The sequence below is a fragment of the Seriola lalandi genome, unplaced genomic scaffold (genome assembly GCF_002814215.2).
Source record: "Seriola lalandi dorsalis isolate HSWRI2012SDOR001 ecotype SW California unplaced genomic scaffold, Sedor1 jcf7180001959626, whole genome shotgun sequence".
In the NCBI taxonomy this organism is placed as follows: domain Eukaryota; kingdom Metazoa; phylum Chordata; class Actinopteri; order Carangiformes; family Carangidae; genus Seriola; species Seriola lalandi.
Genome location: NW_019430295.1, coordinates 1 through 2,682, shown reverse-complemented (window position 1 = coordinate 2,682; position 2,682 = coordinate 1). Strand labels below are relative to the sequence as shown.

Below are 2,682 nucleotides of genomic sequence, written 5' to 3'. Positions count from 1 at the left end.
TCAAGGGTGCTACTGGTATTATGCTATACTGTATGTGTATACCGTTAACTACGGTGGCCCCGAGAGCTCAAAGCACTGCAACTTCAGAAAACACATGCAAATAGACAAAATTTCAATTTGACAACACATGCGCTGCAAATACTCACAACACAACCAAATACACAAAAGTGGGAATTTGCTTGTGTTTTGCCTATTTGCATGTTTTCTTAAGTTGCAGTGTGTTGAGCTCTCAGCGCCACCGTAGTTAACAACAGAAAATGATTAAGCGAGCTACAGTACCTGTGTTCCCTTCATTATCTGGTTTGTCCAGAGGGTATTCAGGCATACACTCCAGAAACAACTCAAAAATGGCGGCAGCATTCTCTTTCCCATAATGGCCTAGTACGTGCATTGGCGACTGACCCCTAAGCAGACAGATGACAAAAAAGAGACACGCAAGTTGACTCTATAGTCTACAGAAAGTTACGTTCTAACGTTCAGATGTTTTAATCGTTTCAGGCATGCTTAAAAAGCTTCCACTGTCTACATTAATTATGCACCAGTTTTTTTTCTCTCTATCCCATTTTCTGCAGTTCATCTTGTTACAGTGTTGCTGCTTCACTGAGCTAATTTCCCAAATGAATCATTAATGTTTAATTAATGTGATCATAAGGTAATGTCTGACTAGGAAAAAACTGAAAGTACCTGAGATTAAAGGCCTCGGCATCAATGTTGGACTCTGTGAGAAGGGCTCTGACATTGTTAAGGCGGCCTTGCATCACAGCCAGATGCAGAGCTGTGGAGACAGCAGGAGGAATAGAGGAAATAATGAAATGTTATTCACAAGGATGATAGTGGCTACAACTACACAAACACTTACTAGAGTAAGTAGAGTAGCTCGTTTGAACAAAGCGATATCTACAGATAAGTCAAAACCTACACCATCTGACTTAAAAACAAAAAAAAAAACTGACTAAAATAGCCCATTATGTTTATCTTTATCACTTTTTAGTGAAATAACATTAATAATGTAGATACCAATATAGTTGAATATATATACATATAGTGTGAACTAAAATATCCACAGAAACGAGTAGTGAATAGTCACTTTAACACAACAGTACTACAGGTCCCGTGACAGTTATCCGTTATCCGAGTCAAAGGTGGTCAAACACTTCAGGTTTCTATTCCTATGGTCACTGACGATGCATTTTCCTCAACATGAAGCTGTGTAGTTCCTCAATATACTTTGACTGAAATATTCTGCACTGTCTATCTGACAGAACCGAAGTTTGATATGTGGAAGACTGAACTGACTCAACTGTTCTGTTTCTCAGTAACAACACAAGTGAATGTGAGACTGTTCTCTGAGTTGACTGGTAATTATTTACATTGGAAATTTGTCAATTCCAGTGCCCTTTGTTTAATAGCAGCATCCCAGATCACAAATGCATAATAAAGATAAAATGGTATCAGATACCATTGTTGCCATTCTCATCCTCAGCAGCAAAGTCTACTCCATTCTCCAGCAACACAGAACAAATAGTGGCCAGGTCCTGTTGGGCAGCCAAGTGTAGTGCTGTCTGCCTGTGTTTTGTCAGCTCATTTACTTTGGCTCCGGCAAGCAGCTGGTAGCAGAAAAAAGCAAAAAAAAATGAAATAACAGTATCACCTGCACCACTCTTTCATTAACACTTACATTAGTATGAATAGTAAAAACAAGAGGAACAAGAAAAATGTACCAGGTTGCGGACAATGATCTCAGATCCAGCCTGGACAGCCAGGTGGAGAGGGGTGAGTTTGGCTGCATCTTGAACCCTGGAGTTGACATTAGCTTGGACACTGATGAGGAACAGGACACTTTCAATATCTGAATTTTGCACAGCCACATGGAGAAAATTACGCCCTTTGTTGTCCACCTGGACAGAAACAGAAGTTTGAGGTCAGGAGTGATTAATACTGTGACTGTACACAATTTTTCTTGATGCAAAAGCAGTCCTTAAGATTAACTGGTGCATTTACGCCAGTGCTACCTGTTCAGCAGCGCCTGGCTCCCTCTTGAGGATAGCCTCTGCCGCCTTATTGTTCTTGTGCGTCATGGCACAGGCAAAGGGGGTCATTCCTTGACGGTCGCGGATGTTGAGACGAATGTCTGGATGGGAAATGAGGAGCTGTATGATGACGTTGTGCTGGCTGCTAATCGCAGCATGGATGGGAGCTCTGCCCTCTGCATCCTGATGAATTGACAGACACAGGATTATACAGTGAGAAATAGAACATGTTTACAACTCATTTAGTACTATCGGAGAAAAATGGACCCTCTGATGTGACAGGACTGACCTGTGCATTAACATTAGCTCCAAACTCTAGAAGGCACTGCACCACCTCCTCCAATCCCCAGCTGCTTGCCAAGTGGAGGGGCGTTTGTCCATCTCGGGCTTCTTCGTCTCCTTCCCCATTAGGGCCTGGCTGTCTGGGGCTGTTCACGTCACACCCACTACACACACATAACACAGACAGTAAGTTAAGACACCTAGATACATCGATCTCAGTAAAAGCTTATAAAACAGTCAGGTTGCTCGTTTTAGTCTGATTATATTTTTACTTGCACAATTGCTTTCATTGACATGACTTTTGTAAAAATCTTAGTATATTGATTTGCCCATATCCAAAGATTAAGCAAATATGTGCATCCACATTTCC

The 2,682-nt window shown here is 41.5% G+C and overlaps 1 protein-coding gene across 1 annotated transcript; it reads right to left on the bottom strand.

Moving 5' to 3' along the window:
- Positions 1–229: 229 nt before the first annotated feature.
- Positions 230–2,512, bottom strand: LOC111661247 (ankyrin repeat and FYVE domain-containing protein 1-like; the record flags this gene model as incomplete). The annotated part of the gene is made up of 6 exons (XM_023414793.2): positions 230–404; positions 685–775; positions 1,460–1,607; positions 1,722–1,898; positions 2,013–2,213; positions 2,320–2,512. Coding segments are annotated over 6 exons (970 nt in total), but the record flags the coding sequence as incomplete, so codon positions are not given.
- Positions 2,513–2,682: the final 170 nt, after the last annotated feature.